This window comes from Prionailurus viverrinus, chromosome B1, assembly GCF_022837055.1.
Source record: "Prionailurus viverrinus isolate Anna chromosome B1, UM_Priviv_1.0, whole genome shotgun sequence".
Taxonomy (NCBI): Eukaryota; Metazoa; Chordata; class Mammalia; order Carnivora; family Felidae; genus Prionailurus; species Prionailurus viverrinus.
In genome coordinates this window covers 133,331,345-133,357,204 of record NC_062564.1, presented here as the reverse complement: position 1 = coordinate 133,357,204, position 25,860 = coordinate 133,331,345, and the positions used below count along the sequence as shown (strand labels likewise).

General features: G+C 38.0%; 1 protein-coding gene across 7 annotated transcripts in view; it reads right to left on the bottom strand.

Annotated features, from left to right (window-relative positions):
- Positions 1-3,457: 3,457 nt before the first annotated feature.
- Positions 3,458-25,860, bottom strand: part of ABCG2 (ATP binding cassette subfamily G member 2 (Junior blood group)) — a 138,663-nt gene continuing 116,260 nt past the window's right edge. For 6 of the 7 annotated variants that reach the window (XM_047854969.1, XM_047854971.1, XM_047854968.1 and 3 more), the window contains 8 exons: positions 25,224-25,471; positions 19,806-19,888; positions 14,349-14,438; positions 13,092-13,216; positions 11,702-11,856; positions 6,237-6,326; positions 5,269-5,351; positions 3,458-3,662 (listed from right to left, as the gene is read on the bottom strand). In XM_047854969.1, the coding sequence (XP_047710925.1) occupies positions 3,515-3,662; positions 5,269-5,351; positions 6,237-6,326; positions 11,702-11,856; positions 13,092-13,216; positions 14,349-14,438; positions 19,806-19,888; positions 25,224-25,471 (1,022 nt within the window). In that variant the 3' untranslated portion in view covers positions 3,458-3,514. The remainder of the gene's footprint in view (positions 3,663-5,268; positions 5,352-6,236; positions 6,327-11,701; positions 11,857-13,091; positions 13,217-14,348; positions 14,439-19,805; positions 19,889-25,223; positions 25,472-25,860) is intronic. The other variant, XR_007151425.1, reaches the window with a different exon arrangement.

The window sequence follows — 25,860 nt, the reverse complement described above, 5'->3', positions numbered from 1 at the left end:
CATTGGCGAGAGCCCAAGCTTTTGGACCCAAGAATGGCATCTGTCCCAGCTCTGCTAGTCTGATCTGGGGCACACTGAGCAGGCACTGGGGAGGCCTAAAGATTTCACATAAATACGAGTAATGCTGCTTTTCAAATATATGTAAACATTGAGGTATTGAGGTTAATATAATTCAAATCTAAAGACCATGAAGAATGGCTTCCAAGACGAAGAAACAGAGGAGTATGTCCACTGCCCCTTCAACAACTCTCTTCAAGCCACCCATTTTCCTTTCTGTTCTTGCTGCCTCACCTAACACACCACGGAGCCTTCCACAATGAGTCTTCCTGCACTCTTTTGTAAAAGCCCCATGACAGCAATGGAAAGGTATAAACAGTAGCTAACACTTTTCATTTATTCCTGAGATTTCTTTTCCTTTCTTTTTAAAAATTTTAACATTTTATTTTTTGAGAGACAGAGACAGACAGACTGTGAGCAGGGGAGGGGAAGAGAGAGAAGAGACACAGAATCTGAAGCAGGCTCCAGGCTCCAAGCTGTCAGCACAGAGCCCAACTTTGGGCTTGAACCCAAGAACCACGAGATCATGACCTGAGACAAAGTCAGATGCCCCATCAACGGAGCTACCCAGGTGCCCCAGGTTTCTTTTATTTTAAACCAAATTAATATATCTTCTCCCATTACAGATTAGTTCTTCTGACATCCAAGAAAATAAAAACAAAATTCAAAGCGATATAGACATAGTCTGATTTCTAAATTTCTATAAATTAGTATGTTCTTTTATACTTTATAGGATATACGCTTTTACGTTACTTTTAAAAATGGTCCTTAATTTAAAAACCGTTAAGATGGCAAATTTTATGTTATAGGTTTACCATAATTAAAAACAGAATTATATAAAAAGGATATAAGGAAATTGCACTATAAAAGGATGATAGGTATAAGAGGATACATTTAAATTCTTTTTTATTTCATTTTTTAAATGTTTATTTTTGACAGAGTACCAGTGGGGGAGGGGTAGACAGAGGGGGACAGAAGATCCAATGTGGGCTCTGCTCTGACAGGCTGACAGCAGCAAGCTGGATGTGGGGCTCGAACTCAATAACCACGAGATCATGACCTGAGCTGATGTCAGACACTGAACCATGACCCTCTTTCTTATTTAAAAATTTTTTTTTAACGTTTATTTATTTTTGAGACACAGAGAGACAGAGCATGAACGGGGGAGGGTCAGAGAGAGAGAGACACAGAATCTGAAACAGGCTCCAGGCTCTGAGCTGTCAGCACAGGGCCCGACGCGGGGCTCGAACTCACGGACTGTGAGATCATGACCTGAGCCGAAGTCGGACGCTTAACCGACTGAGCCACCCAGGCGCCCCCCTCTTTCTTATTTTAAAAGTGAGTGTTAATATATTGGACTGTTTTGTTTCTTCTGTTAAGTGTATTTTGTGTGTGAAGCACAGATATTACTCTCTGTATGATGGGAGAAGAGTGTATACAGAGAACTATGAGGAAGCCAGAGTTATACACCAAGAACAGGAAAAACTGATTAACCCTAATGGTCACATAATAGGGTAAAAAGAGTGTGTGACAACATGTTACAAGACAGTGCATTAATGAAACATCATTAAAAAAAGTTTCTGAAAAATACAATGTTATGAAATATATATATATATATATAATGTTATGTCCCTCCCTGGACTGATATTGTGACAATATGGCAGGGCACCCAATGACACTAAGTGATACTCCAAGATGACCAGTTGCAAAGGGTCCACACTGGTGATCCTCAACCTCACTTAATTCTGAAAAATGTTTACTTTCATAAAAAGGAGGATTCATTGCAATCCGATCCCCTGAAGTGGATCCTGGAATGACTAAGCATGTTAGTGTAATCTGAATAAAGTGTGTAGTTTAAGTAATAATAATGTACCAATGTTAACTTCTTCTGACATGTACCATGATATATAAAATGTTAGTAAGGAAAGTTGGGTAAAGTGTATCTGGGAATTTTTCCATACTATCTTTGCAACTCTTCTGTTAAATCTAAAATTATTCCAAAATTAATACTTCATTAAAAGGGGGAAGAAAGGACTTAAGTAAGGCTGGACCTATGCACACAGGAACACAAAACATGAGAACAGCAACAAAGAGGAGTATACAAGCATCATTTCAGAAATAGCACAGAGAGAAGGAAGTAGTGATCGGGAGGGGGCACGCGGGGGGCATCCATGTGCTGCTAACATCCTGTTTCTTTGCCTAGATTGGTAGTTCCACCGGCATGTTCCTTTTTTGATACTTCACTGGACTATACTTTTCCCCACATGACCCTTCAATAAAAAAGAAGTTAAGGGGCGCCTGGGTGGCTCACTAGGTTAAGCGTCTGACTTCAGCTCAAGTCATGATCTCACAGCTCATGAGTTTGAGCCCCATGTTGTACTCTGTGTTGACAGCTCAGAGCCTGAAGCCTGCTTCAGATTCTGTGTCTCCCTCTCTCTCTGCCCCTCTCCTGCTCCCGTGCTCTCTCTGTCTCAAAAATAAATAAACATTAAAAAAAATTATGTATAAAAAAAAGAAGTTAAGAAATAGTTCCCTATTACTGATAAGGGTTAGAACAAAGAGAAGATCCATGAATAAGAGATGTATATGTAGCAATGAAAAAGTCTATACGGGGCAGTTTGACAGGTAGTGTATCATAACTAAGTTTTCAGAGGCAGAGAGGATCTTGGAAATGACCAGGTCCTGGCATAGGCGGGGCTTTCTGGAGTAACCCTGGAGATGCTGATGCAGCGGGGCTCACAGGGCCTGGCCATCTGTATTTGAGCAAAGTGCCCCAGGAGGCTCTGATCCTTGCCCTGATCACAGGCCACTGAACTGCCCCAGCAAGGGTCACAACTCCCAGTCCGCCACACCTACAAAGGCCAGCAGAGACCCCTGAGGGGCTCTGATTCCACTAGAGAAATCTCAGTACATTCTAATACTCTTAAAAGGCTCATCAAAGCTTTTTCTATCACAGTGGGTTTTGTTTTTTTTTTTTGCCCTGTAAATAACACTGGGTTTTTCCAACATAGATTAGATTTCATACTTCCACCACTGCATCTATACATTTGTTATTATGATTTATTAAATAATGGCAAATCACAGATTCATCTAATACTGGAGCTGAAGAGCAATGAACCCTCTATTCATTTTAAAGATGAGGAAACTAATACCAGAAATATTAATAACTTGTCACAAGTTCCCAGTATTCAGTTCTGTTTTAGGTTGATAAACTAGATGTCTTCCCCATGGTTACTGTATGACCAGATGAACTAATACACAGTCCATAATATCACTAGTTTATGACTTGAGTTCTTTCATGTATAAATCAGTTCGCTGCGGTTTCTGGAAAAATAATTCTTGCTGAACAGTATGATGCCAAATGAAGAGACGACAAAAACACTTCATTGAATGCTTAAAATAAATCAAGACACTCCCTATTTAATGTGCACATAAATCATGTAAATTCAAGAAGAATTTAAGAAAATTTTTTAAGAAATAACAATTTTAGGTAGGCAATTATAAGGAAGATAACAATCATGCATGCCAAGGCTACGTGATTCTTCCACAGGCCCCAAGGGGAGATATCGATGCCCTGGTTTACCAAAAATTCTTCGCCAGTACATCTGAAATTCAACAGAAAAAGAATATAACTTTATCCTTAGTTATCTGTCAAGTTTTACTCTCAATGTATTCACAGTTCCCATAGGTTCCAAGTCTTAAAGAACTATGCCTTTATATATAATGGGTAACAATGAGGGCTTACAATTCTGCTGGATACTATGCTAAGCAGTCCATATGTAACAGTTTAGTTAATCCCTGAAACAACCCAGTGAAATAAATATTATACCCATTTAAAAAGATGAAGAGACTAAGGTTTAAGGAACTTGGCCAAGTCCACCGATTCACACTTTGAACCCAGTCGCTAATCTCTGCAAATTCATGTTTTCAGATCTCTGATGCTGCTCTCACTCCTGACAGGGAAAACCTCAGTTTTAACAGATGACATCTAAGGCCCCTACCAAGTTGATCAAAGCTCTTTCCAGAGCTCACTACCCACCAGCCAGATGTACAAAGAAACACACGCTAAGAATTCTAAAGCTAGGAAAAGAGGTGAGCGAGGGCTTCCTGCCCCCGCTGCTCTCGCAGCAGGGCTGGAATGAGCACTGCAGATACTCAGCAGCAGGACATCACCAGCAGGCCCACCTAAGCAGGTGTAAGCCTCGGTGGGGGCTGAGCTAGAGCAGGATGGAGCGGCCCTGCCACAGTTTAGAAAAGCGCCTGGTCCTAAAACTACCTGGTGCAGCCATACTGACTACCTGGTACGCCATGTGTGTGCAGCTCCTCCAAAAATGTTATACCCAGACAAAAGAGAGTGGGCAGAAAACTTCTCCTCATACAGGTTTTTCAGAAATACTTCAAAATAACAATTTGCCCTATTACTAAGAATTATTTCTATTCTACTTGAGAATAGTTCATGAGATTCTGGATACCAGCATTCTCTTTTCTTTCATTGATCGATGTAGCAAAATCAAACCATTAACAACAATCATCGACAAGAAAAGGGTTATTCAATTTTTAAAACAACATCCTCTGATTTTATCAAAATCTGCATTTCTGTTTGACATTATGCAAAACAATGGGACTTCTTTCTCAGCTTACTGAAAGGTGTTTCCTCCTTTGGAGGATACATCCCTCAAAAAGGATGTTCTGGGTCAGTTTAAAAGAAAAAAAGATATTCATGTAGACCTCGATTTCATAATGTTTCCTAGTAAATGCAGGAGGAAGAGGCAAGTGCCAACAGCACGGCAGGACAATGATCCTCCCCTCTGCTGCCCTCTTAGCTCTTGCTCCTGGCCTTGGGTTGAGCTTACAGGAAGCCATAAGTTTATGGATCTGTACACTTCACACACTCCATACAATTCCAATATTCCAAGGCTTTGGTAAAATATCAAAGCAGCTCATTTCAAACTCAAGTGTTCAGAAAGTCAAAACTAAAACTCACAATCAAAACAGCCAATGAATCTTTTTTAAAGGCCCCCAATGAACGTATCAGAAACATTTCTCCATCTGAAGTACAATTTTCACGGAAGCAAATGCCAAGGAGATGGGCACTGGTGTACAACCCAGAGAAGTCAGTGAAAGGACTTACACCAGCCAAGCGGCCCAGTGGGCTTTCTACATACACCACAATAGTAAACAAATCCATTACGACACTGAATATGAACTTACGTCGCATAACTACAGGTATTATTTGTTGTTATGTTGAGTCCTGGGCAGAAGTTTTGTCCCAAAAATTCATTATGCTGCAAAGCCTATAACACAAGGGGGATGGGGCAAGGTAAACAGTTTTAAATTTCAAAAAACTTCAAAGAATTATCATGTCCTCCTAGTTTAATCTTTATTGCTATTTCTACAAACAAACCAAGCTTCACGTTCACAGTCTCTGCCACACCAGAGCAACTAAAATTCTTTTCCTTGGCAACTGAGTAGTCTAAGGTTGAGATTTTAGCTTCCAAAACAAAGGGAAGTAAAGTAGTTGGCAAAGACGGGAGACCTCTGGCTCCTTCCTTCTTCTCTCCCCAATTTTATAATCCCACAGTGTACTCAAAATCATACAGCAGTACTCAGTGACTATCGTTCATTTATGGTGAGAATCTTTTGTATTATTCTTGTTTATTTTCATCAAAACCAGTGCTAATTCTTGGGAGTTAGAAACCCAATTATACTATATTAAGACAGTTTTCTTTGGAGTTGATTAGCTTTCTAAAACCAAGATAGTGGCTGTATTATATGCTCTTTTTTTTGGGTTTTTTGTTTTGTTTTGTTTTTTTCTGAATTCAATATAAAATACGTATTCTAGGCCCCCCCATCCTCTATTTTCATAGTGAACTGAAACACAACTATATTTCTTTATATCAATTAGTCAATCTTTCTCCCTCATGAGGAGTTATCTCCCCACCCTTCACCTCCTCAGACAACTGGGTAACTGGGGAAACCTCAGGTGATTATCAAGGTGATCTAAGGCTTAATAGAAAACTCTCCTTCATTGCTCCTAAAAAAGAAACCCCTGGAGACCTTCACAGTTCACAGCGGGAGACAAGGTTGTTAGGCTTTATTCTGGTTGTCCCTAGCTTGGGAATCCTAATCTTAGAATTAATCCTGTGCTAGGATCACAGAGACAGATGAGGAAAACTCACCGCAAAGCCATATCGAGGAATGCTGAAGTACTGAAGCCATGATAGCCAAGGCTGGATGGTTGTGAGATTTACCAACAGCCCTGAAAATATCTACAAAAAGAAAGTACCAAGAATCAGACCTGGTGAGGGGATTTCATGAAGAATTACAGAGAATACCTCCTTTAAGTCCCCTACAACCTTTATAAACATTTCTTTTAAGACCAACTCTGGACATTCCTTCCATTCCTCTTTGCATGAGTATGCCTCTCTATCACTGAGGCTGTTTATGGTTCTCAGGGAATGACAATATATAATATATGTGCCATTTAATTGGAAGACCCTTAAATTTCAAGGCTTCTACTTTCTGTAACTGCACACAATGAAAGGTCAAGAAGTACTGACTGTTCTCACGATACAGACACTATATGTTCCCACCAATACATACACCAGATCATATCCTGAACATCTCATTCCTCTATTTCCAAAACACAGTATGATTTGTTATTTAAAAACGTTTGCATTCTATCTCTGCATGACTATAGAAATAGTTTGGGGGTCAGGATGCATACTTAACCTACAGCCTGGAACTGGTATATAGCACAATGTGGTGAAGTGAGGCATAAAATATGGTGAATACCTTCATTTAAAGCTACCAAAAACCAGGTGACGGGGTGGCTCAGTTAAGCATCCAATTTCAGCTCAGCTCATGATCTCATGGTTCATGAGTTCAAGCCCTGCATTGGGCTCTATGCTGACAGCCTGCTCTAGATTCTGTGTCTCCCTCCCTCTCTGCCCCACCCCTGCTCTGTCTCTCTCTCTCTCAAAAATAAACAAACATTAAAAAAAAAAATTTAAAGCTACCATAAAACAGTATGACAATGAAGATCCCAGGAAGGATTACTCCAGCAACAGATGGCTACATGAGAAGAGGTTCATATAAAATTTCTAACTGGCCCTAGGAATGCTGGGATAGACATTAACCTGATGTCACTGAGGGACTACATATTTTTGAACTCCACCTAACCAGGTGCTTAATATACCACACACTACGTCTCTAAGTAACATGGTTTTATGACTGGTTTTAAAAGTTCTATATACAAACATTTAAATAATGAGATGAAGCATCTAATATAAAACACAAGACATTTTTATATATTGATGACATGTTATTTATTGGATAATATAGAAAATACATGCAAGGTTTATCAATTTCTCAATAATGTTTAGATTTCAAACTCACAAAGTTTGCCAAAGTTTGTGCTGATTATTTTCCTTTTAAAGACATCTATTCCTATTCTAGCAGAAAGAACATGTATATTAATAGACTAAGCATTCCTGTTTACTTCATGTCGTAGGGGGCAATGTGGTAACTAGTTGATTCATGTATTGATTCATCTATGTGCATGTAAAATTAAGGGACATGTAAGATTAGGATTCAGTAACTACTTAAAAAAAAAAAAGGTAAGTAGAAATATATTCATATAAGGGAATGTCAGGAACCCAGAAAGGCAGAGACACAGTACTGTGTGGGCTCTGGAATGTTTCAGTATTTTTAGACACTCCTTTTCAAAATACAGGAGGGACCCAAGACAGACTACCCACACTGCAGACCATTTTGTTTCTCATGGAACTTAGCTATTCCCTTGGAAAGGAGTAGATACATCCAAACCATTAAGTTATTGCTTAAACCAGTCAGCAGTTCTCTAACACTAGCATAGAAGTTGGGCAATTGACTGCTGTTTATATAGGGAATCTTAAAATCAAAACTTTTCTGTTTTTTTTTAAGTTTATATTTAAATTCTAACTAATTAACTAACATACACTGTAATATTATTTTCAGGTATGCAATTTAGTGATGCAACACTTGCATATACCTGGTCCTCATCACAAGTACACTTCGTAATTGCCATCACCTATTTAACCCATCTGCCCACCCACCTCCCCTCTAGTAACCATCACATTTTCTATGGTTAAGAGTCTGTTTCTCAGATTGCCTCTCTCTCTTTCGTTTCCCTTTCCTTGTTCATTCTGTTTCTTAAATTCCACATATAAGTGAAATCATATGGAATTTGTCTTTCTCTAACTTCTTTCACTTAACGCTCTCTAGCTCCAACCATGTCATTAAAAATGGCAAGATTTTATTCTTTTTTATGACTGAGTAATATTTCATTGTGTATATATACCACCTCCTCTTTATCCATTCATCAGTTGATAGACATTTGGGATCTTTCCATAATTTGGCTATTGTTGATAATGTGGCTATAAACACAGAGGTGCATGTATCCCTTCAAATCTGTATTTTTATATCCTTTGGGTAAATACCTAGGAGTACAATTATTGGATCATAGAGTAGTTCTATTCTTAACTTTCTGAGAACCTCCATACTGTTTTCCAAGTGGCTGCACCAGTTTGCATTCCCACCAACAATCTAAGAGGGGTCCCCTTTCTCCACATCCCTACCAATAACTGTTGTTTCTTTCATTGTTAATTTTAGCCATTCTGAAAGCCATTTAGACATTCTTCACAAGATGAAAAGGAAAATTCATTTTGAATTTGTTTTTGTGTATGGTGTACAAAAATGGTCCAGTTTCATTCTTTTGCATGCAGCTGTCCAGTTTTCCCAGCACCATTTGTTGAAGAGACGGTCTTTTTTCCATTGGATATTCTTTCCTGCTTTGCCAAAGATTAATTGGCCATATACTTGTGGGTTCATTTCTGGATTTTCTATTCTGTTCCATTGACCTTTGTGTCTGTTTTTGTGCCAGTACTATGCTGTCTTGATCACTACCGTTTTGTATTATAACTTGAAGTCCAGAATTGTGATGCCTCCAGCTTTGCTTTGCTTTTTCAAGATTGCTTTGGCTATTCGGGGTCTTTTGTGGTCCCACACAAATTTTAAGATTGTTAGTTTTAGCTCTGTGAAAAATGTTGGTGGCATTTTGATGGGGATTGCATTAAATGTGTAGATTGCTTTGGGTAGTATAGACAGTTTAACAATATGTGTTCTTCAAATTGATGAGCATGGGATGTTTTTCCATTTCTTTGTGTCCTCTTCAATTTCTTTCATCAGCGTTCTATAGTTTTCAGAGTACAGATGGTTTTACCTTTTTGGTTAAGTTTATTCCTACATAATCTCATGGTTTTTTGGTGCAATTTTAAATGGGATTGGTTGCTTGATTTCTCTTTCTGCTGCTTCATTATTGGTGTATAGAAATGCAACAGATTTCTGTATGATGATTTTGTATCCTGTGACTTTACTGAATTCATGTATCAGTTCTAGTAAAATTTTTTGGAGTCTTTCAAACTTCCTATATAGAGTATCATGTCATCTGCAAATAGTGACACTTTTACTTCTTCCTTATCAATTTGGATGACTTTTATTTCTTTTTGTTGTCTGATTGCTGTGGCTGGGACTTCCAGTACTATGTTGAAAAAAAAGTGGTGAGAGTGGACATCCCTGTCTAATTTCTGACCTTAGAGGAAAACCTCTGTTTCCCCCATTGAGGATGTGGGGTTTATGTGGCCTTTATTATGTTGAGGTATATTCTCTCCAACCCTACTTTGTTGAGAATTTTTATCATGAATGGATGTAATACTTTGTCAAATGCTTTTTCTGCATCAATTGAAAGGATATGGTTCTTATCCATTCTTTTATTAATGTGGTGCATCATGTTGATTGATTTGCAAATACTGAACCACCCTTGCAACCTAGGAATAAATCCCACTTGATTGTGGTGAATGATTCTTTTAATGCACTGTTGGATTCAGTTTGCTAGTATTTTATTGAGAATTTTTGCATCCATGTTCATCAGGGATATTGGCCTATAGTTGTCTTTTTTAGTGGAGTCTTTGTCTGGTTTTGGAATCAGGGTAATGCCAGTCTCTTGGAATGAGACTCTTAGAAGTTTTCTTTCCTTTTCTATTTTTTAGAATAGTTTAATAAGAATATATATTAACTCTTCTTTAAGTGTTTGGTAGATTTCTCCTAGGAAACTATCTGGCCCTGGACTTTTGTTTGTTAGACTTTTTATAACTGATTTAATTTCTTTGCTGGTTATTGATCTGTTCAAGTCTTCTATTTCTTCCTTTTTAAGTTTTGGTAGTGTATATGTTTCTAGAAATTTATCCATTTCTTCCAGGTTGTCCAATTTGTAAGTATATAGTTTTTCATAATGTTCTCTTATAATTGTTATTTCTGTGCTGTTGGTTGTGACCTCTCCACTCTTTTTTAATTTTATTTATTTGGGCCCTTTCTCTTTTCTTTTTGATAAGTCTGGCTAGATGTTTATCAATTTTATTCTTTGAAAGATTCAGCCCCTTGTTTCATTTATCTGCTGTATGATTCTTTCTTTCTTTCTTTCTTTCTTTCTTTCTTTCTTTCTTTCTTTCTTTCTTCTTTTTAGCTTCTGTATCATTTATTTCTGCTCTAATCTTTATTATTTCTCTCCTTCTGCTGGCTTTAGGCTTCATTTGTTGTTCTTCTAGCTCCTTTAGTATAAACTTAGGTAGTTTATTTGAGATTTTTCTTGCTTCTTGAGGTAATATACTTTCCTCTTAGAATTACTTTTGCTTCATCCCAAAGGTTTTGGATCATTGTGTTTTCATTTTCATTTGTTTCCATGTATTTTTTTTAACTTGTTCTTTGGTTTATTGGTTGACCCATTCATTGTTTAGTAGCATGTTATTTAACTTCCATGTTTTTGTGCTCTTTCCAAATTTTTTCTTGTAGCTGACTTTCAAGTTTCATAGGGTTGTGATATGAAAATATCCATGGTATGATCTCAATCTTTTTTATTTGTTGACCCATTTGTGATCTATTCTGGAGAATGGCCCATGGGCACTTGAAAAGAAAGTGCATTCTGCTGCTCTAAGATGGAATGTTCTGAATATATCTGTTAAGTCTATCTGGTCCAGTGTGTCATTCAAAGCCATTGCTTCCTTGTTGATTTTCTGCTTGGATGATCTGTCCATTGCTGTAAGTGAGGTGTTAAAGTCCCCTACTATTATTGTATTATTATCAATGGGTTCCTTTATGTCTCATTAATAGTTATATATTTTTGGGTACTTTCATGTTGGGGGCATAAATATCTACAATTGTTAGATCTTCTTGTTGGATTGTCCCCTTTATTATGATATAGTGCCCTTCTGCATCTTAGTCTTTCATTTAAAGTCTAGTTTGGTTTTTGAAGTTCCAGTTTATCAAGGTTTCACTATACGTCACCAAGAAGAATCCTTTAAAAACTCATCTGCAACAAAATGCTAACTAAATTTATAGCAATAATATTAGAACAGTAGCCAAAAAGGCTAGGGAATGTCAAGAAAAAGCTGTACATACTCTAATATAAGCTATCCTTCAATACATGGCCTCCTTAAAGCAGAGAATCTAATTTACAGAATCCTCCAAGCTGGTTTCAGGTAACAGGTAAATTTTCAGGAAAGAATAAGGGGAAATAATTTATTCTTAGCGAAGCACAGTTTCTACTCACCATCATAAACACAAAGGAGATGGTCATGAGAAGTGTTGCTATGGATACCACACTCTGGCCTGCTGCTATGGCCAGTGCCATAGAACTGGCTGAATAAGCCACCATCATCAGGGTAAACATCATGATGAAGAAAGCCTCCACAACTGGTTTCAATCCTTGGTTGGGAAGAAAAGAGGGGGTTGAATCCAACCACCTAGATAACAGTGTATTTGAGATTGCTCTGTGCAAATGGCACTATAATATTTTGAGAAACAAATATCAGAATGAAGAAAATTCATCCTCTATCCGACCACCCCATCCTACTGTATAAAGTTATCATACACTTTCTTTTTATACTTACTGTATAAGTACATTTCTATGTAACATCTATGCTCCTTTATATGTAATTATTAACAATTTCTGAGTGCCTGAGATGGACAGCTGTAGGCAACACAAGTGGTCACAATTCTACAGCCATTTCTTCTAAGAAGGAAACTTGTCAAGAGCACATTCGTTCTACCCAGACATCACCACATGACTACTGGCTATAACTGCGTTGTGTGAAGAAACTGGGAAGATGAAGATTATGTGACCTTCCAGTGGTTTCACTATCTGGGGTAGTGTCTCTAAAAGCCAAGTCTCCCAAGACAAATCACCATATAACTCTGGGATTGAGGGTGGGGCTAAATAAATTTCATAAGACTACTTTACAAATCATAATGGACTAATATTATGGGTCATATAATCTGAAGATTTTGGAAGGAGCCTGAGGATCTAGGTTCTATGCCTAAATACTTGACACACCTCTTATTTGTAAAATGGAAGTTTAATTCAATCAGTGAATCTTCTTGGTGCTTTAGTTATGTATATATTTTTTTTTAATTAAAATATATATTTCTGATGTGTATGTGTTTATGTGTATCAGTAAAATACATGGAAATTCTGATGCAGTGAGCCTGGGGTAAAGCCTAAACACAATGCACAAATGAATCTAATAACCACACCTATCAAACAAGTATTTGTATTAAACTAAGAAGCCCCAAAAGTCACATCTTTCACTATCTTCACACACAAACACATGCATACACACAAAAATATAGAGGGTATTAAATATTCCAGCTCCTCCAGCATAGTGTCAAACAATCTTGTGACTTCTTTCCATGTTTGTAAATGATACATAGCATCTCACAGTAAAATACAGTTTTATAAAAAGTTTTAAAAGTTAGTTTGGGACAAGTCTTGAAAAAATGTCCTCAGAGAAGTTATTGAGAGTGTGCACAATGGATAGATGTCTCCTTATCTCACTGGCGTGGTTTAGAGTTTGAGAACCAAAAACATGCTGGTATAAACAAATTGGCCTACCCTCATATCCAAGACTAAAGACACACATACCTTTTGTCATGTTGCTTACCTAACAAGAAGTATATTATACAAGTAAATATAATACTTGGTAATAACCTCATGGGTAGTAAATCAGATATCAGTTTTCCAAAGAAATAAGATGACACTCTGTAGTATCCACTGATATATTCATGTCTGAAAAAGAAAAACTCATCCTACATTAGTTTAGGAAGGCAGAGAACAGATTAGATTGCTCACTATACAGACTTCTGCTGCCACCAGGGGTCTAACAACTACAGCTTCTCACATCCTGGAGGTGAACACCCAGCCTCCATCCTTGTCAGCATCAGGCACCATCTTAGGTGGGGGCCTCTCCTGGGATGTCACCTCCATGTGGGTCTGTGCAACACCCTTCTTCTCATTATAGAACTCCCTCTGAGTGCCGCCCATTCTGCTCCCTGAGCACCTGCTCCCAGTGAGCAGATCTGTCTCTTCCCTCTCTCCCAGCACTGGAGCTCAGCTGTGGTATCAGCTTTACTTTCTCCCCACTTTTGATTATGAAGAAGGTGACACTGCTATCCTCTGAACTTCCTAATGCAGTCTTGGATCACTTCTTCCAACCTCATGATAAAAAAGTAAATGGCACTTCTTCCTTCAGTGATCATATCCTCCAACCATACATCCCTGTCAGCTATGAAATCCTGTTTTCTTTCCTTTCTACTTTTAGATCCCTTCCTCTTCCTGACATCTTCCTCCTATAATTCTAAACTCCTCCACCAACATCTTTATTCTTTCCCTCTGGAAGGATTCCTTTCCTCAGCATGTAGATATGGGCAAATTTCTTCCAACTTTAAAAAACACAAGAAACAAAACAGCCCATACCTTCTTTTAAGGCTGCCCTTTGCCTTCTTCTAGTCCCCCTCCCATTGAGGGCTAAGCTGGGTTCACATTCTTTGTCAACTTTACCTCCTTACCTTATATTTACTGGCTCAATCCACTACTTTCTCTCTACCAAGCCCCTCTAACTTTTCTTGTGAAAGGCCATTAAGACTTATCATTTGCTAAAAACAAAAGCTCCTTTTCAGCCTCTTGATTGCTGGCTTTATCTGCAGCATTTGGATTTGCTGGCTCTGCCCTAATCTTGAACTCCTTTTTCCCTTGGTATCAGGTCCCACAGGTTCATGACTGCCTTTTCAGTCTCTGGATGCTTTTTCTCAACATTGGCAATCCCTAGGAACCACCCTGCAGCCCAATACAGGATATGACCAGTTTGACCAACACCCCCTGATACCAGACAGCCCCCTTCCTGGAACAGAGACCTACTCACATAAAGAGCTTCTTCTCAACCACAAAAAGCTCCACAGCTGAGATACTGCTGAAACACTGGTTGGTCGTGAGGAAGAAGAGCACCCCTGATCTGCAATGAGAGAAAGGAAAAAAAAAAGCACTGCAGTCGATTAAACATTCTTAGATCAATTTTCTACCCATGAAACTCTCTCCTCAAATCTCCACAAATCTCCTGTGCATCGGGCTGTACAGAGTGCTGGCAGTGCAGAGCCTGCTTGGGATTCTCTCTCTCTGCCCCTCCCCCGTTTATGTGCTCTATCTCCTCAAATGATACCTTATAACATCAAATAGAACACTGTTCTGGTTTAAACAGAGGGAACTATGAGCTCCATCAGCTCTCTCCCTACCATCTCTCTGTAGACACAGTGGTACCCCTGGGACTCCACAGAGCACAGTTTGGAAGTCACAGTCCTGGATTGCTATGGATTGAATTGTGTCCTCCCCAAATTCCTATGTTGAAGGCTAAACCTTCAATGAGATGATATTTAGAGACAATTCTGTCTTTGGGAGGTAATGAGATTTAAATGAGACCATGAGGGTAGAGTCCCCATGACAGGATTAGTGTCCTTAAAAGAAAGGGAGAGACACCAGAGTGTGCTCTCTCTCTCTGCCATGTGAGGACACAGCAAAAAGGTGGCCATCTGTTAGCCAGGAAGAGAGCTCTCATCAGAACCTGACAACGGAAGCACCCTGATCTCCTCAACTGTAAGAAGTTGTTGTTTAAACTGTTGTTGAAGCCACCAGACTATGGTTCTTTCTGATGGCAGCCTGTGCTGATGAATACACAGGTCATAAAAATATTATTTTGAATTTTACCTAACAAAACAACAGGTATCATTCCTAATGTATGAACAAAGAAATAGTGAACCAAATAAAGTCTGTAGAGCTTAAAAAAAAAAGCCTCCATTAGCCACATTTTTAAAGTAAAGAAGAAACTAGGATATGAAGAGGCAAAATGACAGGGGAGGAAAACCTCAGTTGACACATTATTATAGACCTCCACCACACAATCGTCAGTACAGCCTTGATATTATCCTTGGTAGGCCATCACCAAAATGGCTTCAAACGTGCTCAGAAAACAAAATGATGCTTATAAAGGAAAAACTTATTTTTGCATCTGTAAGAAAAGGAAGACTACTAATGCTTGTTTCTCAGTAAAATAACGAAGGCTCAAAAAGGAAAGACACTTGGATAGACATATGCATCTTACAAAAGCATGCTAACATCCCTCAGACAGTGTTGGGCTGCCCTTCATAACCAAACCATTTAATTGACATGAGGATGTGAGCTGAAACTGAAAGAGCTGAAGTGACCCATCATTTAAATGATGCAAAAATAAGAGAGAACAAATAGAAACTCAAGTGTACAGCCTCTCAAAAAAAGAAGAAAGAAAGAAAGAAAGAAAGAAAGAAAGAAAGAAAAAAGTCCAGATACTCAGTAATTGTTTTCAATGCCAAAAATAAATAAAACAGAAGACAGAAAACAGACTGTTTTAAAAGTAAATATTTAACCTATAATTAATAAATAGGAAATAGCCAGACCTAGTACAAAGGCCGCTATGCAACCTTCTCCACACAAATAAGCCTACTATCAGAATAAAAGCTGATTTCAGAAATATGGGACATGCAACAATTCAGCTCAATTTGTCAGATCTTATATCTAATCATACTGTTTGTTCATCAGGATTCTGAACTAATAGATAGTGACATTACTTCTAAATCATAAGATGATTTATTTAACAGTAAATACAGCTTTTATTACTAAAGAATTTAAGGTATTCTAATACTTTTCAAGCGGGTAATCCATGTCTGTAATATCTCCTTATTATCCAAATATTTTTAAAACTATCTTTTTTCTTAATATGCATTAATTTGTTTAGCTATCACCACAACCCTGTAAGGTAACTATTAGGTCAAAGAAGCTCATACTCAGGGAGCCTAGGTGGCTCACTAAGTTAAGCATCTGGCTCTTACCTTCAGTTCAGGTCATGATCTCATGGTTCATGGGTTCGAGCCCTGCATCGGGCTGTACAGAGTGCTGGCAGTGCAGAGCCTGCTTGGGATTCTCTCTCTCTGCCCCTCCCCCGTTTATGTGCTCTATCTCTCACAAAATAAATAAACATTAAAAAAAAAAAAAAGCTTAAACTCTATATACTAATAAAACCCAGCTTGTCAGTTACACAGGTTAGAGAAAGAGCAGAGAGCGCCTCTCTGGGATAATTCATTCCCAAAGAAGAGAACCAAACCCCCAGCCTCTTGAGCAATTTCAAATGATGAAAAAGTGGCAGCAAGTTTAAGTCAAAAAACACAAATTAAGGGGCGCCTGGGTGGCTCAGTCAGTTGAGCATCTGACTTCAGCTCAGATTGTGATCTTGTGGTTCACGAGTTCAAGCCCCATGTCAGGCTTGACAGTTCAGAGTCTGGAGCCTGCTTTGGATTCTGTGTCTCCCTCTCTCTTTTCCCCTCCCCTACTCATACTCTGTCTTTATCAAAAATAAATAAAATATTTTTAAAATACCACACAAATTAAAATAAATCCAATGCCCTATTTCTCCAGAATAAATTTGAAGAAACTGCTAAAGCTCTTCTTTATTTCTTTGGATTCTTCTATCAAGAATTTTAATGGTTAGATTTCCAGTTTCCCTTTAAAATGCCAGTTAAGGACAGGTTTTCCAATATTTATTCCAAAAGCTTCCAACTGCACAACACAAAAGGTCCACAGGCTCTATAGATCTTGTGACCTATACTCTGTGCTTGGTAAAAATATGGCATTTACAAAAAGTACAACTCATCAATTACTAGCAAGCTTGGAAGTGACAGAGCACTGTCTGCAGGGAAGAGGTAAAGAGAAAAACAATGACATAACTCTGTAAATGAGCTGCCATAATAATCTCAACGTAGAGTAACACTACTTAATTCCATTTATTTTGGAGATCATTTATTTTACTTGAGTGAAGAATTGACTTTTATGCTTATTCTTTCTTTCATAAACAATCAGCTTTCTCCAGACATCAAAACAGATTCAACTTAAGCTACTGCACCTTCTTCATATCCTTATGGTAAAATGGGGATAATATCACCCATCCCTCTGGGCAGAAGGGTAACCAGAGTCTGTGATTTAAAGCATAGAGCACGGGGCGCCTGGGTGGCGCAGTCGGTTAAGCGTCCGACTTCAGCCAGGTCACGATCTCGCGGTCCGTGAGTTCGAGCCCCGCGTCAGGCTCTGGGCTGATGGCTCGGAGCCTCGAGCCTGTTTCCTATTCTGTGTCTCCCTCTCTCTCTGCCCCTCCCCCGTTCATGCTCTGTCTCTCTCTGTCCCAAAAATAAATAAACGTTGAAAAAAAAAATAAAAAAAAAAAAATAAAGCGTAGAGCACAATGCCTGGCACAGAACAGTTTTACACATGAAGTATAAAGAGAACTCTACAGTCCTGGACATCACTGAGCATCTACATTTGGAGCATGCTAGACCTCATTACAAAGTCTCATTATGAAAACCTATTTTTAAGGGCACATAATGACTAAAACTCGCTAAGGTAGACTAATATAAGTGCTAACCATATAACAGAAAAACCTAAGTCTCATCCACCTCCTTATGGCAAACAAATCAAAAAAATAGAGAAAAAAATTACTCACAAGCAACAAAAGAAAAAAACAGATGGGGTGTCTGGGTGGCTCAGTCAGTTGAGTGTCAGACTCCTGACTTCAGCTCAGGTCAGGATCTCAGGGTCATGAGATAAAGCCGTGCATTGAGCTCTGCACTGACAGTGCAGAGGCTGCTTGAGATTCTCTCTCCCAGTCTCTCTGCCCCTCCCCCGCTTCCACACATACACATCTCTCCCCTCTCTCAAAATAAATAAATAAAAATTTAAAAAAAGACAAAAAAAACCCCAGACAAACTGGACTACATCAAAATTTAAAACTCACGTGCATCAAAGGACACACTCAATAGTGAAGACAACCCACAGAATATCAGAAAATATTTGCAAATTTATACACGATAAGGGGTTAATATCCAAAATATAAAAAGAACACTTACAATTCAACAATAAAAAGAATCCAAATAAAAAAATGGGCAAAGGATTTGAATAGCCATTTCTCCAAAGAAGATACACATGGCAATAAGCATATTAAAAATGCTTAACATCACTAATCATTAGGAGAACGCTAATCAAAACCGCATGAGATATCACTCGACACCAATCAGGATGGTTATTATTATTATAAAAAAGAAAAAGAAAAAAACAGAAAATAACAAGTTTGGTGAGGTTGCAGAGGAATTGAAACCCTTGGGCACTGCTGGTAGGAATGCAAAATAATACAGCTGCTGTGGAAGACAGGATACTTGATAGAGTTACCAAATGATCCAGTAATCTTTCTCCCAGTGTATCCTCAGACCTTACCCACCCCTCTCCTTAGCTCACAAAGGCATCATGTTGCCTGTTTTTGGAATTTCATGTCTGTGTGGATTCCCTGTTCACATGCTACTGAATTTGATTTTCTCCTGTTAATCTGTCTTATGTCAACGTGATTCTTAGTCCTACTAGAGGAACTCTGAAGAGCAGAGTATTCTTCCTCCCCAAAATTCACAACAGCCAAAAGGTAGAAGTAATCCAAGTGTCCAAGACAGATAAATGCATAAACAAAATATGATATATCCATACATTGGAATATTACTCAGTCTTTAAAAGGAAAGAAATTCTGACATGTGCCACAACATGGATGAACCTTGAAGATACTATGTAAAGGAAATAAGTGAGTTACCAAAGGACAAATACTGTAGGATTCCACTTATATCAGTACCTAGAGTAATCAAATTGGGAGACAGAAAGTATAAATGTGGATTATATGGAATAATGGAAATATGCAATAATGGAAAATAATTAATGCCACTGAACTGTATACTTAAAACTGTTTAAGAAGGTAAATTTTATGTACTATGTAAATTACCACTATATATGTATTCATATGCACACATACACATATATATATATAATTACCACTATATGTATACATATGCATGCACACACACACACACACACACACACACACACACATACATATATCCCTCCAGCTTTCAATTCACTGACTTACCCTACTCTTCAGTTTACCTTGTCTCAAATTTAAATTTTTTTTTTTTTTTAATTTTATTTATTTTGAGAGAGAGTGTGTGTGTGTACCCACAAGCGAGCACAAACAGGGAGGGGCAGAGAGCCATGGAAAGAGAGAATCCCAAGCAGGCCTGCACTGTCAACACTGAGAGCCCAATATGGGGCTCAATCTCATGAACTGTGAGATCATGACCTGCCGAAATCAAGAATCAGACGTTTAACCGACTGAGCCACCCAGGCACCCCTCAAATTTAAATTCTTAATGGATTTTCATAAGCTTGAAAGAAGTAACAACCCTTTCTCAAAATCAAGATCCAAATTTACTTACCTATTCTGGATTCCTGTAGAATCATTTTTTAAATCATAGAAAATGGCACCTATAACCAATCCCAGGATGATTGTTACAATTATCTTTTCAAAAAGAAAAAGAAGAAAAGTCTTAATTAAAGGCAAAAACAACACGCCATTTATGATTATTATATGGCTACATAACCAAATTTCTCCATTGAGATAGATACTTCAAATCGTTCAGCCAAAGCCCTTGGGAGAATATGGAACAGTGTATGTTATTAGACCACTTTCTAAATTAAAAAATAATTTATCTGTGTGTTGGGGAGGCTGACAGTAGAACACAGTAAACTCCTAGAACTCTAAGGATCCCCCCACTGATTCACCAGGCCGGTTCAAGGTCTAGTTCAAACTACCAGGCCTGGGAAGGCCATATAGAGTAGGGAAGCAATGCAAGTGCATGGCTAAGTCATTTGAGAAATAAAATAAAGTCCAAGTGGCTCAAGAGTTCTGACCTGAACTTTCAACCTTTGTGCTAGTGAACATGCAGTTTTATATTTGAAGAGGCTCAAGTAAAAACAGGATATCTTTACTCTTTTTTTAAAATGACTTTTAAAAAAATATGTTTATTTATTTTGAGAGAGAATATGTGCGTGTGTGTGTGTGTGTGTGTGTGTGTGTGTGAGAGAGAGAGAGAGAGAGAGAGAGAGAGCAGGGTAGAGGGGCAGAGGGAGAGAGAGAGAAAGAGAGACAGAGAGAGAGAGAGAATCCCAAGCAGATTCCACACTCAGCACAGAGCCCGACACGGGGCTCAGTCTCACAACCGTGAGATCAAGGACCCGAGCCAAAATCAAGAGTTGAACACTTAACCGACAGCCACGCAGGCACCCCAGGATATTTTTACTTTTAACATTAAAAATAAATAAAATGTTTCAAGCACATATAAAACAATTCTAACAATGTTATTTCATGTGATAAGGAAGCAGCGTTAAGCTGGGGCCCGCCTATCTGACCCAGGGGACAGTCTATGCCTGCACTGGAAAAGTGCACTGTCACGGCCACCAAAGCATTCAACCAGCTCTCTCTGAGGGTACCCAAGTACTTTCACTACCCATTCTCTTGTCACTGCTTCTCCAGCAACCTCAGCCCAAGGGCCTGCAGCCAAACGAGTAGAACTAAGCTGCCAGTTTTTTGCCACTCTTACCTACCTTCACTTACTCGGTCTGTTTGAGGACTCAAGTAGACTGGATAAATATCACTTTTGTTTTTAAGATTGACAAAATATCTCTTAAGGACACTTCTATAAGCAAAGGATTAAGGGTTATACTATGACACAATTTATTTAGGAAAGTTCTACGTATTGTACTTTTATGTTGTATTAAATTTAAAAAATGTAAGAAATGGTAATCTGAAGAAAACAAAATATCCTACCATGTATCTTGGAACCTTCAAAGTTAAAAAATAAAATAAAAAATCTCAGTACTACTACAGTACAATGGTATCAAGACTTGAAGGAATTTTTTAAAGCATATTTTGGCATGAAGCAAACCAAATGGGTAAACAGGATCATGATCTGTGGAGGCTAGTTTGTGAAAACCACAGTCTGGAAAAAGTATGATCTGAGATGTCTTTAAAATTCCCTTGCTAATAAGACAGTCAGAAATTTGGAGAAAAAAATCTATTACCCTGGTATATTTTCATTACCCTCAGAATATGCTGTACTTCATGCCAACAGATAAGCTTCCAAAATAAATGATGATGGCTCCATTACCATGTGTGCATGTGTATATATACAAGTCTCTATGTTCACCCAGTATAGCTTTAAGAATGTCTGGACTTTTTAATCTGGACACTCTACATGCTTGTTTCTTTTGCATATAAAAGATACTGTCAATATTACCATTAGGATGTTCGCTAAAGGTTCGATAGTCAATATTACCAAAGGATGTTCGCTATGATCAATCTCATAATTTTGTCATGCTTTTAACAAGGTGAATCCACGTTATTCTTTCTTGGATTACAGAAAAGAGAAAAAAAATAGGCAAACTAAGCATTGCTCAACAGAGCACACAAAGAGGAGATACTGTAAGTCTTGTGCACCTGGGCTCTGTTCCGAACAGAAGGAAAAAAAAAAAGAAAGAAATTCCCTAAATATGTTATTCTGTCTTATTCAGCTGTGTTTAGCAATATATCTCAAGGTGAGTTCTGAGGGATAATTATGGCCGTTACTCAAAAAACATCCCTAGTCAAATGTAAAATGTGCCAGTAGAAAAAATGAATCTTTAAGAGATACGATAGTGTTTTCCAAATTGATTTGATCAGAAAAACCCATTGCACATTAAATGAACATTAAATCCTTCTATACAGATGATCCATTCACTCCCAGATCATTCAAATACAACCTTTGGTTAAAGGGCATTATTAGAAGCAAAGTCTGAATCATGGAAGTGACTAGTTGAAATCTAGGTATGGCTGTAATACAACTGATACAGGATTTATCAGTGGGAAGCCATAAAACAGTTTAACAGCTTCATGTTCAAATACTTTAAAAAGTAAACAACATACATGAGGGTGAAACCACTAAACCGAAGGTCAGCAAGCTAGGGTCTACAGGTCAAACATGGCCTGTCACCTATTTCTGTTCAGCCCTCTAGCTAAGAACAGTTTTTACCACTTTTTTAATGGTTGGTAGAAAAGAAAAGTGAGAGAAGAGTATTTCTTGCCACATGAAATTTAAATGAAATTCAAGTTTCAGTATCCATCAATAAAGTTTTATTGGAACACAACTGTGCTCATTTGTTTATATATTATCTATGGCTCCTTTCAAGCTAAAATGGGAAAGGCTAGAGACAAAGACCACATGGCCCGCAAAGCCCAAAGTATTTACTACCTAGCCCCTTACAAAAAAGGTTTGCCTGCTCCTGTTCTAAGCAAATATTCCAGTATCTACAAATCTGAACAGCAGATACTCAGAGAGATGCAATGTTCTATCTTTATTCTAGGAGACTGCCACTACTCTGAACACTGTTGGGACTCCTTTAGTGGAACTGAGTTCATTGAGGAAGCAAGTAGGCTGAATATGCAACCTGGAGACACTAGGCCTGGGTCTACATCTGAAGTAAGCCTAGCAACAAAAGATGCAGAGTCATGGTGTATTAGAAATAGTTTCACATTTTAGAAAAGGGAACCCTCTTACACTTTTGATGGGAATACAAACTGGTGCAGCCACACTGCAAAACAGTATGGAGATTCCTCAAAAAGTTAAAAATAGAACTACCCTATGATCCAGCAATTGCAGACCAGGTATTCACCCAAAGAATACAAAAACACGAATTCAAAGGGACACATGCACCCCTATGTTTACAGCAGCATTGCCTACCATAGCTAAATTATGGAAAGATTCCCAAATGTCCACTGACTGATGAAGGGATAAAGAAGATGTGGTATATATACACGTAATTGGATATTACTCAGCCAAAAAAAAGAATGAAATCTTTCCATTTGCAATAACGTGGATGGAGCTAGAGTATTGTGCTATGCAAAATAAGTGAGGGAGAGAAAGACATATGATTTCACTTATATGTGGAATTTAAGAAACAAAACAAACAAGAAAAGGAGAAAAAAAAAGAGAGAGAGAGGAAAGTCAAGAAACAGACTTTTAACTATAGAGAACAAACTGATGGTTACCAGGGCAGAGGTGGGGGGGCGAGGGGTTGGGTTAAATAGGTGAGGGGGATTAAGGAGTGCAGTTGTGGTGATGAGCACCAGGTGCTGTATGGAAGTGTTGAATCACTAAATTGTACACATGAAACTAATATTACACTAAATGTTAACTGATTGGAATTTAAATAAAAACTTTTAAAAAAATAAAAAAAAAAATACCTCCACATTCTAATCATATTCTTCTCAGACTACCATATTGTGACTTGGACAAGACACTTGTAAATCACTTTCAGAGGCAAGAGAAATTTAAGTTATTTTCCAAGTAAAAAAAAAAATCTATAAATCACACTAAAGAACCAACTCCATCACATTCCAATAGTGATGTTGGAACAATGGGTAACCAGGTTGACTTTGTTTACCAGACTTGTACTCAAAAGACATCAAATATACTATAAAAGAATAAAAATTTAACCTTGATTGCTAGTACACAGAAGTGTGCATATTCTGACAGAAATGTCAAATAACAAGTAGTAAAAATGTTTGGAGCAACTGGCAGGGTATCTCAAAGAGGGATACAGATTCTTGGTATTAATACTTACAAAGCAATTGTACTGAAGTATGAAAAATATGGTGCACGTGGTAAGAAGTCAGTAATACCTTATTCGTGCCAACAGCACATCATCTTTTAGTACTTGACAGAAATTCAACGATTGACAGTAAAATCAATAAGCCCCAAAAAATAACTAGCTAAACTGACTTCCTTGAAAAGAATGGTCCAATAAACTGGGAATACTAGAGTTTTATATGACAGAGCACCTGAGAATTACAGAAAAATAAAAGAGTAATAATCAACAACTCTGAACAGAGCCAGCCAAAATAGAAAAAGAACAGGACTTCATTATTATTAAAAGAAAGTCAATCTGACAGTGAATACCCTTGTTTAACAGAATTAAAGTCTGCTTACTACACTGTGGTAACTACAAACTGTTGTAGGTATCTTAGTGCTCTCCTAAGATTCAAATCCCAAAATGAAGGTCAATTATAAGGAACATTTGTACACAGGCTCTTCCCTCAGAAAGCAGCTGGCCCCCATGACCTTTTAAGGCATTCAGTGACTTCCAGATCCAGGCTTCCCCGGCCAACCGATTTCAAATGCAATCAACTCCTTTCCACTCTCTCCCTCTTTCCCCCTCCCTGTTCCTTCTACCTTTTTCTCTTCCTTTCTCTGCTTTTCTGCTTAAAAGTTCTCCACAGACCCTTTTACCACCTGACTTGCTATATAGTTAATTTCTGTATGAATTTGTCATCTGTTTTCCTCATTGGAAAATAGGCTCCATGAGAACAGAGGTTTTATTTTTGCCCATTTTGTTCACTGCTGTATATAAGCTCCCAAAATGCCATATGTGATCAGTAAGAACTTTTGTTGAGTGGATCAGGAAATGAATGCATGCAGCTATCAGAAAACTATAGATGTGGCTAAACATCTCCTTTACTTCAAAATTTTGAAGAAAACAAATTTCTACAAAGATTATCCATTACAGCTTGTCTAAATCAACAAAAATTCTAAGTTAGGTAGTAAAAAAAAAAACCCATAAAAAAAGAAAATATTTTCCTTAAGTAAAAATTTCATTGTGTTTTACTTGTTCTGTTGGCTGTTTCTATATCCTAAATGGAGTGGGGATAAATAAATAGAATGTTGAGTAGAAGATAAGCATAATCCTAAAATAGATTATATTACAACCTAATATTCCCACATGATATGTCTGAGCATAATCAGAAGAATCTGTCAGGTTACCTGAGCTATAGAGGCCTGAGGGTTACCCAGTAAGTTTTTGAATGAACGCTTGGAAATCCATCTGAGTTGATGACAGAAGGAGGTGGCATAGGTGATCTCCCGAAAGGCTGAGCTCTTCTTTTTCTGACCCTCTGAGAGTTGATTTAATTCATCTTTTGTTTTTCTGGAGAAGGCAGAGTTGGCATAAAACTCAGCTATTTTTTCAATGAGTGGAATATCTCTCTTGGAAGGTTCTTCAGTCTCCTTGGCTTTGGAATAAAAGTAGATAAAGAAGGGAAACTTTATTAATAGAGTAACAACTGATTTAGCCCATTTTTCGGCAATCCTTTTCTTAGATTCTTCCCTAATACCTTAATTCTAATGCTTGAGTATAAAAAATTATTAGATCTGTCATTGCTCTACAACATTAGAAAAATACAGTTAATTGGGGTGCCTGGGTGGCTCAGTCGGTTGAGCGTCTGACTTCGGCTCAGGTCATGATCTCATGGCTCATGAGTTAGAGCCCCACATCAGGCATCGGGCTCTGTGCTGACAGCTCGGAGCCCGAAGCCTGCTTCGGATTCTGTGTCTCCCTTTCTCTCTGTCCCTCCCCCGCTCATGCTCGCTCTCTCTCTCTCTCTCTCTCTCTCTCTCAAAA